General features: G+C 39.5%; 1 protein-coding gene across 1 annotated transcript in view; it reads right to left on the bottom strand.

The window, feature by feature from the left end:
- LOC150082958 (protein O-mannosyl-transferase Tmtc3-like) overlaps nucleotides 1-14,454 on the bottom strand; it is a 373,607-nt gene that overhangs the window by 26,698 nt on the left and 332,455 nt on the right. Inside the window, exons 13-15 of the mRNA XM_090376938.1 lie at nucleotides 12,967-13,101; nucleotides 4,298-4,380; nucleotides 1,629-1,701 (exon numbers count right to left, since the gene is read on the bottom strand). Coding sequence (XP_090233064.1) covers nucleotides 1,629-1,701; nucleotides 4,298-4,380; nucleotides 12,967-13,101 — 291 coding nt within the window. The remainder of the gene's footprint in view (nucleotides 1-1,628; nucleotides 1,702-4,297; nucleotides 4,381-12,966; nucleotides 13,102-14,454) is intronic.

Genomic DNA, 14,454 nt, shown 5'->3' on the forward strand with positions numbered 1-14,454 from the left:
AGCCATCCCAAATTTCGTTAAAATCGGACAAATAGCAATTCGCCAATTATTTATTTATGTTTTTTCGCACGTATTAACATTGACTACCCATATGCTTAATGGCCACTTTATTAGATACATCTAACTAATAGCGTCAAGATACCCCTTGAGCCCTCAGAACTGCTTGAATTTGTAGTAACACGAACTAACGGGATGTCAAATGCATGCCACAGGGATGCTTGCTTATGTTGACTCAATTGCTTCCCTCAATAGTTGCAAATTGGATGATTATGGATTCATTCGAAGTATTCACGCAGGTGCTAAATTAGATTGAGATCTGGCGACGAGACAGGCCACTGCGGTAGTTTAAATTCACTTTGATGTTTCTGGAACCAGTTCTGTACAATTCTGGTCTTGTGACATGGTGCATTATACGATTTGAAGAACCCATTCGCAGATAGACACACAGCAGCCAAGAAGGGATGTACCTTAGAAATTGCTGCAACATCTAAATGTTGTTTGACAAAGTCTCCAGACTGCAATGTTTTCACCCAGCAAGATGGGTCTATGGTTCATGCTGTTTTCACCACCCATGATCCTCCCATCAGCGTGCAACAGCAGGAACCGGAATTCGTCAGGCCACAGGCAACGTTTTTCCAGTCTTTCTCTCCAGTGCTCGTGACTTGTATGTTCTAAAATGCCTATACGGTTACCACTCTAATACTGAATTGTTATTGTTGGACTGCAGCCTTTCTGTCATCTTTCCCAAGTTTCGGGAGTCTCCATCAGCCTATCGCATCAACGACTATTTCCAACCACAGGACCACCAATGACTGTTATTTGGCTAGAGCACGAATTTCAACACACCCGAGACCAGTAATACGTGGGAAAACCGAAGCAGTGTTGCAATTTCTGAAATAATAATTTCAACGCTTCTCGCGCAGACTACAACACCACATTCAAAGTCGCAAATCTTCTCGCACTGAATTGCACACATACAGCATCCGTATGTATCAACCCATCTGCTTTAATAAATAACGAACTGTACGAAACGCTGTTACCGAAGGAGCACTCCATTTCTTTTTATAAATATATCCAATAAAGTGACCACTCGGTGCATTTTTAATTTCAATTGCTTAAAACGTAGATAAAAAAATTCATCAACGGAATCAACATTTTACACTGCACAAAAAATACACTTTTCTCCAGATTGCCAATTTTAATTTTTGAAGCATCAAGGAAAAAAGAAAAATATTTTTCTGAGTATTCAACTCAATCGTTAATTGAAAAAGAATTCACACCAGTTAACTAAACACTGCATCTTATCCAGTTCAACATAAGAATTAGTTCCAGCGCCCGATGACGACGTCATGTTTCCACTTTAGTTTGTGCACACAAAGTCAGGTACGTTTATATTCTGGCCAGTCGCGTTGCACAACAAGTTCATACGAAACAAACTGCACTCAGAATACCAGTTTGGTTCTAACGACTGCTAGCTAGGATAATGCAAGTGCTTCCACACTACGCTGATGTCATATATTATTCACAATGCGAAATCTATAAAATTGGAGAAAACAGTTAAATCGTGCTTGGCTATGTACATTCTATAGCTGTCCTTGGATAATTTTACTCTATGAATAGTTACTTACATTGTGATATAGATCTGGGTTGCTATCATCAAACTGCAACGCTTGCTCATACATAGCTTCTGCTTCTTTAGTCCTGAAACAGAGGATATTATGTCATCATAATGTATTAATGTGCCATAAATTAGTAAAAAATAATTAATGATATTAACAAAATTAATTTTAATTTAATTTCATTCAATTTTGTAACTCTTATTTAATATCTGACAAACGATCAACTATTATCCATGGTCCATCTTACAATGAATAATCAACACGATGTGGAACGTAGCTTTCAACTATTAAAATATTATTATTGTTTAACTCCGAATAGATTCCACTGTTAAATAGTTCATTTACACTAATACTACACAGACACAGCGCCCTACCAAAATATTAGAGAATGCAGGTAATAACGTGCTGGCTCCCTCTTAACGGCGATAACAACAGCAATCCGCTTGACAATTAATCCTACAAGACCTACAGAGGAATCCTTGGAGTCGTTAAGCAATTCCTGTAAGAGTATGCACTTCCGTTTCCCATATTTGTCGTCAGCTGTTGTCGTCACTGTCTGATGCATCTTTCGAAATGACTCCAGTTTCTCGAATGGATTGAATGGTCTGGGTTAATGGTTTGAGACTAAGGAAGACACTGCATATAGTTCGAGTGCTTTTCACACCATTCATGCACAGTTCTTGCCCTATGAGCAGTGGTATGTCATCTTGGAACATTCCATTACCGACTAGGCATAACTTCAACAATGCACAAGGAATCTGGTTGCCAATAATATACGTATACACCCAACAGCTGGGCCGAGTTCTCAAGGATGATGTGGGATTCAGACCTATGCCACGAAACATGTTTTACATTCAGAGAATCGGTATCAGAAGCCCGGTCAGAACGCAAGATAATGATTCTTCGGACCAAGTCTCCAGTGCTTCAAAAACGAGTGTTGTCATTCACGAACCCGTCCAGTTTTGGTGTCCAGTTAGTGCATTGCTTAACCCGTCCAGTTAAGCAATGCACTACAGATGCGTAGACCTGGTACTGTTGATATGGCAGTCCTTATAAAACCTTTGTCTCCTATATTACATAGATCAGACAACAATCTTCCAGAGCCACACAAGTTAGGGTATTGCATATGTTTGAGACTAACAAATAGTAACATGAATACATGAAATACAAAATAATATATAAGTAAGGTATCACAATACTAAAATAAAAAAGGGTTCGCCATATAATACGCATCTTACAGTTAACACGTTAACTGCGTCAGAGGATTTTTAATCCACTGGGAGAAAAGCACGTAACTTAAGACTCATTTCCTTCTTATCTGATGGAAGAAAAAGCGGATATATTTTGTCAACCAAGCCTTAACCTGCAAGCAAAGCGCCAGACAGGGTTGGTATCTGTTCAGCAGTCCCGCCTGTATCTTGGGTTTGTTGCAAACTCGTACAAATCTATTAAGTGCCATTGGAAGATCTGGAGGATTATTGACAGTGCTCACGCTAGTAGGAATCCGTCACTGAGTTTTAATTCTGGAGCCTCAGAAGCGAAGTGGATGTAGATACGAAAGGGTGCAGCAGAACGTGTGCCTGACAATATCCCAGTTTAGAGAGTGATACCTACTGGACTTAGCAGTACAGTAGTTGTGAATCGTCTGCCGTCGCTCAGCTTGGGAGCCTTGTTATTTGTACTTCATGAGTCATCTCTGTCTTGTTCACTAGGATATGGCATTTATGTGATATCCATATCTTGGATTGATGGTGTTTGAATTTTGCTCCGTGCTGCCAGTCGATTTCTGATTACATCGCGGGCAAGACGTCTGTCCCGATTAGGGAGTATCTTCTCCTTCTGCGTCTTTTCCAATCTCGAGCGTCTCATTATAGATCCTTAACTTAATCTGCGCTAATAACCGTGCTGCTATCATCAGGAACATTCCTCTGCTGTTACCATGCCTTAAGTGAACTCTGATCGCATGCTTTTCTAATTGTGAATACTGAAGGTATTGCTGAGGCTACGCAACTATTACTTATGAGTACTTTAATTTCCATACATTATTACGTGATACGGTAGTTCATTTAGATCCGACAGATGGTGTTAGCACGCACATCAGGATGTCCTATTCTCTAATATTTTGATAATATAGTGCTGATAGTATAGTGCTCATTTACCTAGGGATTCGTATCCACTGATCTGAAATATAACCTGATCTGGAAATATCACGCTGTTATTGCGAACTACTCTGCGTTCGGAATCAGCAAAATAATATACATTGACACTGTGCTACCCAGAATGGACTGGATTTAGCATTATAATTTAGTACAAAGCTAAAACTTTTATGAAATATATGGACTGTGCATGGTTCTGCTTTTTATCTTTCCATTTATTCGACCCCCGTTAAGCATTCTAACTTAAATAACTCAGTCTTTAAGCGGTCTTTTGTTTGTATGCATCAAAAGAGAAATGGATGTTTATAGCAAAGTAACCTTTCTTCAAGAAAGTAGATTTAAAGATTGCACTGTAAATTAGCAGGTAGCGAGAGAGAGCTGAGTTTCACTCACACCTCCAGAAGTCAATGTACCTACTCTCGACCACAGTGCATTACGACTTTGTTCCAAATATAAGTGCTTTATTACTCTCGTAGGAGTACATAGTTTGAGAATTAATTAAACAAACAACGTTGTACGCACCTGTTCATTCTCAACAGCACGTCTCCTCGATTCAGGTAGGCACTGGCGAAGTCTGCCCTCAGGTCAATAGCCTGTCGGTATAACTGTGGTAAGAAAACAAAACGACTCTAAAATGGACATCAGTCGTGGCACATGACAACATTTTAAATCATTAAGCAGCATATTAAAATTTCAAGTGTTGTAAATGATTTAATAAGGTAGGGAGGCTCTTAAACATTAGTTTTGCTAACAAAACTAATTCAATGATATTTCAACTATATTCTGCTACCTACCATAGAAACCGCAAGCATGTAAATAAACGAAATAGTAACGAAACAGGCCTACGCGCTCTGGATTCATTGAGGAATTTTATTGTGGCTTAAACACAGAGCGTACAGATAAAGTAGAAATATATATGAGCTTTCGGCTATATGGTAGCCTTCGTCAGAATTAAAATACATGAATGGCAGTTGGAATGAAGATGTGCACTGCCAGGTGCGTGAGACGCGAGGTTTAATTGTTTGTTGACGTCTGTGGCTGTGACGCATGATGACGTGGCCAGCGCTTGTCCAATGACAGAACTACTGACTCTGTGATCGGGTTGACTTGGTAACCACTGTTCCTGTTTAAGGATTTATCCGAAGATTTTATATTTAATGATTCCAACCAGGTACGCTTTAGGTAATGGTGGGATCTGTCTACCACCACGACATCGCGGTGTGGGTCGATGTCGTGGTGGGTTGTCCAGACATGTTCGGCGATAGCTGAGTGTTCTATATCCGCTAAACGGATCGCTCTTTTGTGCTCCGAGAGACGTTTCTCGAGTCGACGTCCAGTCTCTCCGAAGTAGCAGCTAGTGCAGTCACGGCAAGAGATGCGGTAGACTAAACCGCTCTGCAGAAGGGTGGGGACAGGTGTTTTCACGTTGGAAATGAAAGAACGCAGTTTCCTGCCTGGGAGCTGGATGCACTTTATTCCGTGCGTTCTCAGGATTCTACCGATCTGTTGTGACAGGTTGGGGTAGTATGGGATGAATGCCCTTGTGGATGGCTCGTCACTGTTGGTGTTGTAGCTGGTCGTCACGATGTCACGTGTCTGTAGATCACACCTGTCGAGGACGTCAATGGGGTAGCCACACCTCGTAAGGTCTACTTTGACCCTAGTGACCTCTTTGCGTCTTTCATCAGCGGAGCTGGAGTGTGTCCAGGCGCGAGTAAGCAAGGTTCGGGCCGTGGAGAGGAGGTGGCCTCGCGCGTGTGCTGACCGGAAGTTGGTAAACTGGCCAGCACACATGGGCTTACGATAAACTGTAGTCCTCAGATATGTGCCTTCACGTCGGACAAGTGTGTCTAAGTATGGTAAAGAGTTGTTCGACTCCAGCTCAATCGTGAATTTTATGAAGGGCGATAGTGAGTTGAGGTATGATAGAAGTCGCTGACCTGAGTCTCTAGGGATGACCACGAACACATCGTCAACATAGCGACACCAAAAGGCGATGTGATCAGGTGCGTGTGCAAACGCACGTCCCTCTAACTCCTCCATCACGATGTTTGCTGTGACTGAGCTGACCGGGGAACCCATGGCCGTGCCATGTATCTGCTGGTAGACTGAGTCATTAAATATGATCGCACCCCCTGTTAAGCACAGTCTGAGGGCGGTGGAAATGTCATCGGGTGTGAGACCAGTTCTTTCGTTGAGGGTTCTATCATTGTCCAAGAGTTGTTTTGCACAAGAAATGGCAAGTTCCACAGGGATGGAGGTAAAGAGCGATATGACGTCGAACGATGCCATAACTTGATTCTGCGAGATGGATACAGTGCGAATCCTCTTTATGAATTCAACACTGTTGGAAACGGTGTGGGTGGTCTTGCCAACCAGAGGAGAAAGAAGTCTCGAGACAAATTTAGACAGCTCGTAAGTCGGTGATCCACAGCAGGATACAATTGGTCTCAGTGGTGTGTCTTCTTTGTGCACTTTCGGTAGGCCGTAAAACCGTGGGATCTGACATCCGGAAGCACGGAGGTGATTACGGGTTGACTGTGTGATCTTCCCTTGTTTCAGCCAACTGTTGACGAGGATATTCACCTCTGATTCCCATCGTTCTAAAACTCTGTTGGGGTTGATGGTCAGGGGTTTGTATACAGTAGTATCCCGTAAAAGTAGTAGCGCTTTCGCCATGTAATCAGTGTGATCCATTACAACCGTACGGCGGCCTTTGTCTGCCGGTAGAATGACGATGGACGAATCCTGTTTCAATGCCTTGAGGGCAGAGAACTGTGTACGGTTGAGGTTAGAAGAGACGGGGCGAGCACGGTGTAGAACTGCTGTAGAAGCTCATATATATTTCTACTTTATCTGTACGCTCTGTGTTTAAGCCACAATAAAATTCCTTAAACGAAATAGTACAGATTTTCGGCGTCTATTTTTTTCTATTGACCTATTTCCTCTTTGATCAAAGAAATAACTAAATTGGACACAAGCAAGACCGAATGACATCGATTCCTCATGAATTTTATACAAATGCAGGCGATCGGGGGATATATAAATATTAGATGTAGTCTGATAAAATTTTATATTACACAACTCTGTATTTCCTCCACAGACCTGATTCTGGTCAAGAAATTTATTAATCAACGCCTAGACTATCTATCTGAATTCAAAGAGTGTAAAGAGTATACGAAAGATAAACTGTTACTACTCTCTCTCACGTTGCATTCCTGATTAGAATGGTAATTATTTTCAGATGGCGAACAATTAAATTAACTGATTGTGAATTTGGAGTTAGTAATCTCTTGTTATATCTGTTTTCCATCTGGAGCATTGTGCTGGTGTGCAATTTATTTATTTTTTTAACTCCATTTAAGTAGCCACGTTTGGTTAAGGGCATTACGATATTAATGAAGAAAACTATTCAGAAAACTGAAGAAAATTATGAATAAATCTGATGGTATAAAAGTGTCTTTGTACCGCCTGGAAGTACTATCGCTATGGTCTAATGGACTGAATGGATTTCCTATATTAGAGTTGGGAAGCCAATTTTATTTCAGGGCTATAATAATAATAGGAATTGCTGATGGCGATGTCTGGTTATGTTTATTTTCACTTTTCTCTTGCATGACAAACCTCGATGAAATATGAATCTGAATCACGATGGAGGAGAAGAAAATTAACTGAGTTAATCTTCAAAAAGGTTCTGTACTTCAAAATGCAATTTGGGATCGCATGTTTAATTCAGAGTTTACGTATGAATTCATTTTCTGAATTATCTTTTCCTTTCTATTGTCAACATAATGACAGTTTTATGATAACTTCACTGGACGTGGCCATCAGTCGATTATTTTATTTCACAGATCTTTACATTTTTCAACCCTAAACAACAATAAGCAACAATCGGTTACTAAGCAACCTAATTTTGGAGACAACTATCGCATCGATCGAAAATTAAGGTACTTGAAGAAGCACTCACTCGCCAGTCCATGTCACCAATTTAGCTGAGCATCGTTTGATACTGTGGGAACTTTGTCACCTGTACACAGGCGTCGCAGATCTCTCAATTTATTAAAATCTACAAAACACCCCTTTAATTTACACATTTTTTGTAAAACTATTCTCTTTGAGATTGTATTCATCAGTATGACGTAATGTTGGTCATTCTATCAATTTTTGCACATACGAGATTAGAATGCATAGTAATGTAAGGAACTGAAGAAAACGATCAAGCATTAGACTGCCGAGCGAACTCTGAACGGATAAAGTTGAGAAAATTTTCTTCTAATACGTTTTCTGATGAGCTTTCCTCTTCATAGGAGATAAAACAAGATGTAAGAAACAATGGAATGTGTGTGCCGGGAGATTTCTTTGTAGAATATGACAGATGGTGCCTTTCACTAGAGTCGGAAACGGTTCCAATCAGTGTTGTTGTTTTTATAAGAAAAAAAAAAATAGAGACCACCAAAGGAGCACAAAAAAAGTTATACCACACGACACTGAAGTGCCCGTGATTAGCGATATAAGAAGTTATTTTTTTAAAAAAAAAGTCTTATTCTTTGTTGAATCATTAAGCTCAAATTACCGCAAAGTCTCTTTCTTTCGAACTGTCGAAAATGGCTTTGTTGCTGTCATCAAAAGAGAGTTTTGAGGGCAAGACAATACTACTTCTTCTGTCTAGTGTACTGAAATTTTGACACATTGTTAATATTAGCTTTAATCTTTTCTACTGTCAGCCAACAGAAAGAATTCGCTGGAAAAAGGGCAAAATCCTCTTGTATTAATTGGTAAATGCAAGAACTGTCACGGAAGAGAAGAAAGCAAACTTTTATCTTCTTTGACCTGATGAAGTATTTGAAAGAGATTAGAAACCACGCTCACAGAACAAATTTGTTGATGGATCGTAGATCTTAAATTCTGAACCGACGCGATAAATAATAGATATGCCTATATCGTTGAAGAATGACTTAAAAAGTGTTAGGAAAGTACGTACTTCAACCTTGACTGTTCAAAACTGTGAAAAACTTTGAATGTACTGTGTAAACCTGTTGCACAGTGCCCGGCAGCTTCAGTTTACAGAAACTAAAATTTGAGTGCTGATTTATTAACGGGAAAGCGCCAAGACAATTTAAGTGGGGAGTTAATATGTCGTGTCTGTAATCTGGTATACACTTGTGCTAAAAAGCTAAGGAACAAACATAAAACACGAATACATTCTTAAATACAAATACTAAAAACAATCCCTGGTCCAGTAACTAATTCGCGCACAACCTGTTACCATCAGTAGCCAGATAACCGGATAAAGTTTCAAAAAGCTCTGTATTTCGTGTTTATCATTTGTTTGTGCTATCGATTATGAAAATGTCACAAAAGTAACGTTGGGATAACTCTGAAATAGAGCGGAGAGAATGTAGACGAAACAAAATGAAGCCGAAGTGATCAAGTGGCTAAAAGCGGCTCGCGGTTGTAGGATAAGCAGATTGTGGAGCTAGTTCCAAAACAAACACGCAAATATCCTTTAAAGCTTTATCCTATAGCGTCCTCGTGTTACTTCTACGAAGGGTGGAGGTCATATGACTGGCCCTAACTGCTAAACGTTGTACAGTCACAGCACGGCAACTTCTTCAAAGCTTGCTGGACGTACAGGAGGGTTAGGCATATTACCTACAGAGGGCTTCGAGAGAGAGACTGCTTCATGCACCAGCAATCTATATTCTTTTAACCCCCACTCCCACACAATTTCCGCCTGAATCGGTGCTGACAGCACGTGAAATGAACACAGGAACTATTGGCCATGATTCTCGACTTGACGCACTCTTATTTATTGGGATCTAGACCAGTGGCAAAATTACCACACCACCAGGTCAAACACCACGGGGAACCCGAAACGTCTGGAGGAGACGAGGGTTTATAAGGTATGCGTGTGCTAGAATATGTGTATTCGTCCAATTCTTACTGGTGTGGAATACGTTGTGCAAATGTATCCCCAATTCACAAAGGGGGATCGAAGGGTGACACGAATAATTACATTCTAGTTAGTTTAACTTCTGTTCCAGGTAAAATAGAGTCAATGGTTAAAGATGCATTGCAGGATCATCTAGACAAGACTGGAGAAATAATTCAGACACAGCATGGATTTGGTAAGGGAAATTCTCGTCTGACAAATTTGATAGGATATTATGACGTGATTACAAAGGAACTGGATGCAAAAAATAATTGATATCATATATTTGGATTTCAGGAAAGCTTTTGACACTGTTGCGCATGGAAGACTACTGTACAAATTGGAGCAAAACGGTATTAAGGGTATAAGTTGCTACAATGGATAAAAGGATGGTTGAGTGGGAGAAGACAGAGGGTGGTAATCAATGGGTGTTGCTCTTCATGGACTAATATTATTAGTGGAGTCCCACAGGGTTCGGTGTTGGGTCCACTGTTGTTTTGTATATTTATCAATGATATTGATGAAGGTATATCAGGCTTAATGTCGAAGTTTGCAGATGATACAAAGGTTGGCAGGGTTGTTAATGACAGTAATGGCAGTGTGCTACTGCAACAGGATCTAGATAATTTGGGCAGATGGGCTATGAAGTGGCAACTGAAGTCTAACCTTGACAAATGCAAAGTACTGCATATGGGTAGAAGTAATCCCAGAGAAACGTACCAACTGTGTGGTACTACACTTAAGGTGGTAGAAAATGAAAAATACCTGGGAGTAGTTGTACAGTCAGATATGAAGTTTTCTGAGCAATGCAGACAGGCTACCAGGGCAGGTCATGGGGTTTTGTAAATGATATACAGGAATTTTGCTAGCAGGGAAAAGGAGGTGATTGTCCCTCTGTATAAGGCAATGGTCAGGCATGCCTTGAGTACTGCGTACAGATCTAGAGGCCTCATTTTAGGAAGGATGTAGATTTGCTTGAGCGTGTACAGAGAAGGACAACAATATTGGTGAGGGGATCCTCTTACCAAGAGAGGCTTAAGTTCTGCAAATTGCAGTGGCTGGAGACTAAGCACCTGCGCGGTGATCAGATTGAAATGTATAAGGCCTTGAATGGGTTGAGCACGCTGGAATTTTTATGGGATTCTTCCACTTGTTCAGATTACGAACCTAAGGGGGCATAAATTCAAATTAAGGAAAGACGGATATAGAATAGATGTGGTAAATTTGCCTTTTAGCCAGCGGGTGGTTAATTGCTGGAACAAACTTCCATCTGTCGTTGTGGAAGTTGATAGGTTAAAAAAATTTAAGGAGGAACTGGACAAACATTTAGAGGGAATGGTTGTGTAAATTTTTTTAAAATTTTTTTGGCTGATGCTGCATAAGCTCATACACTTTCTTTCTTGCATCACATGCATGCCACTATTACTACTACTACGTTGGCTGGAATCATTGTCGCTAGCTGTACTCATCTCTAGGTATCCTCGTGAGGGATTCTCATAGTTATAAAAGGTATCGAAATGTGATCCTTGATCCTTATATTTTCCCTTTTGCAGCAGCAATTTATCCAGACTTTCTTTTAATGGACGACGATACGCTGTTCAGGAAGAGCTCTGCTATGGAACGGGTAAATTCAGAGGGAAAGTGTAGTGTGTTTGAGGTTGAAAACCAACTCTCCACAGCTCATCCAATAAAGCAGGCTGGAATATTCGGCGCAGGGGAGTTGTTTGTCACACATCACTCTCAGAATTCTCACCGAGCTTGCTTCAGCTCTTACACAAAAAGGAGAACTGATATCTCCGGCGATAATTAATATATGAACTAATTAACAGCGCTGCTCTCAGCACAGGGAGTCTGTATTATGTCTGTATTGTTACCCACAGGGTTCACAAGCCTTATTAGTGTATGTTTGCATGGGTTACTGACGCGCATTTTTGATCACTCATGCATTCATTTACATATAGTTGTAATTTCAAATTGAAATTTATCCGGTCTTTGTGCATTATTAAAGCACATTAAAAGTATTCTTTCCCCTAAACTTTGCTATTGCATAATAAAAGACGTTGATTTATTTGTGGATTGTTGGTTTTTTCTATTAAATAAGAACTAACGCGGGTTTTCAACGTTGCATTGCAATTTGAGATATTTAATTTCTGATTCAGCATGCTGGATTAGAATTACACTGCGGTTAAGTCTAAATCGACAAATTTATTAATTAGCACACGAGCGGTCTTGTCAGAAAGTTGCTACACTCATTCAAGAACTTCCTTTATTCTTCTAATATATGATGACCGTTTTAAATTATTTGCAAGTTTAAAGGAATAATTAGTAAAATATTGGGGAGACTGCCGCCTAACAGTAAAGGTTATGTAATTTATATTTCCATAAAGGCATTTAAGTAACTTGAAAACTGTATGTATCTTTAAGTTTAATTTTCAAATTAGTTCAATCAATAGCTAACGGTTCTGATTCTGATGTTCAGCAGCATTCTGATAATTCGATTATGATGTTAGCATAAGCCGAAGTTCACTCTAATATGAGATATTTATATTTACGAGGAAGCAGACAGCCAGATTAAATTTTTATAGGAGTATCCCTTGCTATCTGGATCCCTGACTTTAAAAGGTTGAGATGTTAATCTCTTAACCTCTCAAAAAGAAGCTTGAAAATGTACACCTAAAGTTATTTATTACCCCCAAACTAACCAATACGATCATTCATTTTGAAATTCACCACATAGAACGCCTTACAGACCTGTTCGATGTGTGTGTTAACTAAGCAGCACACTGCACTGCTCTGACAGTACAATATATTGACAAATAAAAGTAATACTACCTAGAATTTCATTGCTCTAATTCTCCAAGACTTTAGGAATCTTGATGACCTGAGATTTTGAAACTATTGGTAATATACCGCGAGATTAAAGTTTTATGTTAACTATACCTCTTTCAATGTCGTACTTTGAGAATTGATCTGTCCAGTCAGGAACAATAAAGGAGAGGGCGATGATTTTACACAGTAATCAACTTTGGCTTAGATTATTATGACTGGCTGATGCATCCTTGATCATTCCAGACGGCCCTAATCGATGTTCATTATACAACCTTGATAGGTTCATCTTTCATCGAAAGAGATACAGTGGGCGTTAATAATACAATAAAAAAACATAATTAAATTAATTATCGTATTTAAAAATATGTACAGTACTAGTTATATTGTTTATCACATTCTTTTTAATACACTTCAGAATAAAGATACGTACAGCGTCTGCTTCTTCTAGCCTGCTGTGGTTTTGTGCCACTAATGAAGCAAGGTTCAGAAATACTTGAAGATGGCTAGTTGTAATATGGATATTATGAACTTCCTCTTCCCCCGGATGTGGGAGCAGACGCTTTGCCTGAAATTAATAAAGCATTTTAATAAAACAGTGTGTTGTTGTAATGCTATTTAAAACCAGCTGATTTTAATTGCTTAAGTATAGCTTGCAATTGAGCTAATTCAAAGCCATTACACAAGGATCGTTCAAATGAAACATGCAGGTGAAAACTTCGAAGTGCATGTGACGACGCTGGGTACTTTTTCAGGGGGTTTGAAACACGGTAGTTGCAGAGCGTTTGACCAGGGCAGTAGGGTGGACGTTGCAGTGCTTTCGAACTAAATCTCTGCAGCGTACCTACATGTAAAAGGTTATGCGAGTTTTCGCGATGTGATGGAGCCTTAAGGTAAGTATCCCCAGGGCCCTTGTAAACTTTTCTACATCACTGGAAGATTTTGTTACACTTCAAATAATCCCGCTGCACTCAAAAACTGTATCATGGCATGCTAGGGACATTTAGATGTATCCATATTTTTCATAGCGGGCAAATTATGGCCATCGTTTCCACCTCGTGTTCAAGTTCTAACCTATCCTTACATACGTTATATAGAGGACCGTTATCTGTTTTCTGGCATGATCATTCTTTGATTGCTTATTCTAGTCTACGTTTCATTTGAACGATACTTATAATTACAGATAAGGGAAATTCCATCATTAAATGAATGTATGGCAGTCCATTGACAGAGTATTGTCCCTATGAAATCGATAATTCATTCACTGTACTCAACTGATCATCCTTTGGCTGTATTTAAAACAGAAACCTTGCACATGAAATACAAATTTAGTGACGGCCTAAATTGACTTAAGTTGAGTCTGATCTACGTAATGCCATGCAAGGCTTTCATATTTTGCATTAACACGAAAATTACTGTACATCGTGTAAATACCTGTGACAAGCTACTTGCATTTTCAGGATGAACTCGTTTGTTCGAATAAAAAAGTGAAAATAATAAATATCTGCCGAAATGGAATGCCAAGATTTTAATACGTTCTGATTTTGTACATGTTCGAGACAAAGTTTTCCTGATGTATGAAAGCATTAAAAACAAAAATGATTCGAAAAGTTTCTTACAAAGTGTAATGTCAAGGGTGTACATAGAGAACAAAATAGTGCTTAGGAATATGCCACGTTCAACGATTTCGTACTAGCACCTACTACTATCGTAGGGCAGACATCGATACGGCAACTTATTTCTTCGTCCGCTGTTTTTAGTGAGAGGAAGTAATGAAAAACAGATGACGCATAACGAGCAACGAAGCGGAAGACGGGACAGAAGAAAAACACGCATCTGATTTTGTGGAAGGAGCGATTAAACCTGACAGCAGCCGCGAGTGTGAAAGATACGAAGAAAAGAAAGAAAAAAAACAGAAATT

This window comes from Mastigoproctus giganteus, chromosome 7 (assembly GCF_048544385.1).
Source record: "Mastigoproctus giganteus isolate SK-2022 chromosome 7, ASM4854438v1, whole genome shotgun sequence".
Lineage (NCBI taxonomy): Eukaryota > Metazoa > Arthropoda > Arachnida > Uropygi > Thelyphonidae > Mastigoproctus > Mastigoproctus giganteus.